Source organism: Mus pahari, chromosome 13 (genome assembly GCF_900095145.1).
Source record: "Mus pahari chromosome 13, PAHARI_EIJ_v1.1, whole genome shotgun sequence".
Taxonomy (NCBI): Eukaryota; Metazoa; Chordata; class Mammalia; order Rodentia; family Muridae; genus Mus; species Mus pahari.
Window position 1 is genome coordinate 96209881 of NC_034602.1, and position 2705 is coordinate 96212585.

The 2705-nt window shown below is 37.1% G+C and overlaps 1 protein-coding gene across 1 annotated transcript in view; it reads left to right on the forward strand.

Moving 5' to 3' along the window:
• The window catches only part of Dr1 (down-regulator of transcription 1), a 13293-nt gene that overhangs the window by 6192 nt on the left and 4396 nt on the right, over positions 1–2705 (forward strand). Inside the window, exon 2 of the mRNA XM_021210509.1 lies at positions 1914–2077. Coding sequence (XP_021066168.1) covers positions 1914–2077 — 164 coding nt within the window. The remainder of the gene's footprint in view (positions 1–1913; positions 2078–2705) is intronic.

Genomic DNA, 2705 nt, shown 5'->3' on the forward strand with positions numbered 1-2705 from the left:
CTTCTGGAGTGTCTGAAGACAGCTACAGTGTACTTACATATTATAAATAAATAAATAAACAAAAAAAATGTCCTGTTAAAAAAAAAAAAAAAAAAAAGAATCCAGATGCAGCGTGTTGATGTGCTTCCTCCATCTGAGATATAAAAAACAGTTTTTTGTTTTTTTTTAATTTTAAAAGGTTTTTCTAAGGACATTATTTTCTTATATTTAAATTAGATGTTTTTCTCTTATATCAGTATATCATTTCTTTTATTGTTCTTCAATTCCTACTTCACTTAAGATCTGTCAGATGAAGCTGGGCGTGGTGGTGCACGCCTTTAATCCCAGCACTCGGGAGGCAGAGGAAGGCGGATTTCTGAGTTAGAGGACAGCCTGGTCTACAAAGTGAGTTCCAGGACAGTCAGGGCTATACAGAGAAACCCTGTCTTGAACCCCCCCCTCCCCCCAAAAAAAAAGATGTCATATGTTCTGTGCTAGAGGGCTGAAAATAGATACTCCAGCATTACGAAGAATATTGAGGACTGTCCCTGTCTGTCATTTTCTTAATTTTTAGAATTCTTGAGATTCCTGCATAATCAAGTAATATTTGTTCCTTCTCTGATCTCTGAAGGGGGTTGAAGGCCAGATAGTTACAGTCTCAGAATTAAACTTGTTTATCATTTAAAACATGTTCTAGGTTTTAAAATGTTTTTAGGATGGTAATACAAGTTAAAACAAAAATGATTTAGATAAAAAATTGTAAACTCATTAAGATAGGACAGATGGTAAAGTTGCCAAATATAAGTGGACTAGGCCTTATAAATGTATATCATGTCTTGTAGTCTTCATAATTGTTATAATTCAACTTTTAAATAAAAGTAAGAGACTTTTATTGGACTAAAAAGGGGAAGTTTAGAGAGATCATTTTGCGTATTCTATGGATGTCTTACCTGTCAATTAAAAAGCCTATGGCCTATGGCTTAGGAGGAAATAGAGGTGGGACACTGGGAGGAGAAAGAATTCTGGGAAGGAAGGAGGGGAGGGAGAAGCCCTAAAAGAGATGAGACATACGCATGGTACCTAACGAAGCATAGATAACCAGCCACATGGCAAAATGTCGGTTAAAATAAATGTGTTTTCTTTAATTATGATCTAGTCAGAGTAGAGCCTAGCTATATGGCTAAGGTATTTGTTAATATAATCTGAGTCTTATTTCTGGGAGCACAGGGCTGGGAGGCAGAACTGGGGATTAACTAAAATAAGCTTTAACCAGTCTGTAGTCAAGTATTAAGGAAGTAGATGAATATGGGACTGGAGAGATTGCTCAGAGGTTAAGAGCATGACGCAGCTCTTGCATAGGGGTTTGGGTTCCCACATGCCCATTAGATGCTTAACAACTGCCTTTAACTCCAGCTCCTGGGGATCCTGTGCCCTCATCTAGCCTCTGTGGGTACTACACTCACATGTACAGATCTCCCTCCGACCCCCTCTCCCTCTATTCCCTCATTCATAACACACACAAATAAAAATAAAACTTAATAATGGTTGATAAAAATATTTTGTCTTAGCCACCCAGACAATTGCTAAATAAACTGTGAAATATGTAGCATTAGAAAACAACAGTCTTGGGTTGGTGAGATGGCTCAGCGGTTAAGAGCACTGACTGCTCTTCCGAAAGTCCTGAGTTCAAATCCCAGCAACCACATGGTGGCTCACAACCATCTGTAACTAGATCTGACGCCCTCTTCTGGAGCATCTGAAGACAGCTACAGTGTACTTACATANAATAAATAAATAAATCTTTAAAAAAAAAAAAGAAAGAAAAGAAAACAACAGTCTTTATCTCCCAAAAGGAAACTAACCCCAAAAAATAAGTGTTCCCTATGTGAGAGAAAGCTATATTTTCTTCACCTTTCATACTTTGATTTCTGTAGCACTAGAAAGTTTGGGCTTTGGCTCTTACATCAGTGAAGTAAAAGAAGTCTTACAAGAATGCAAGACAGTAGCATTAAAAAGAAGAAAGGCCAGTTCTCGATTGGAAAACCTTGGCATTCCTGAAGAAGAATTATTGAGACAGCAACAGGAATTATTTGCAAAAGTAAGTAATATGTTTTGAATTATTTTCATTAGAAATCTACTAAAATCAGTGTTTTGGTATTTTTTTTTAAATCACTTCATAAATCAACATACATACCTAGAGGATTCTTTCTCCAGCTCACTGATTATTACAAAGTCAGATATTTAGAACTTGGCCAGTTTGACTTTGGTTTATTAAATAGTTACAACAACCAGTTTTTTGAAAAGAATAATTCCAAATACCTCTTGGATTTTATCTCTCTCTCTCTTTTTTTCCATATAGAATGATCATTTAAAAGCATAAAAATGCACTTGGACATCTTTATTATGAGTGGAAGACAGGGAAAAACCTGGTTAACATTTTCTGTATATCAAGGTGTTGCTACAAGCTAGTTTTGAATTTACAATCCTCTTGCCCATTAAGTACTAAGATAAAAGGAACATACCACCAAACATCACTGCATTTTGAGCCTTAAACATTATTAGGCACAAGATCCAAGTAGCATTTAATACGGGGTAGAAAGCATTTGGGTGAGCTGGGCGTGGTGGCTCACGCCTTTAATCCCAGCACTTGGGAGGCAGAGGCAGGCAGATTTCTGAGTTCGAGGCCAGCCTGGTCTACAAAGTGAGTTCCAGGACAGCCAGGGCTA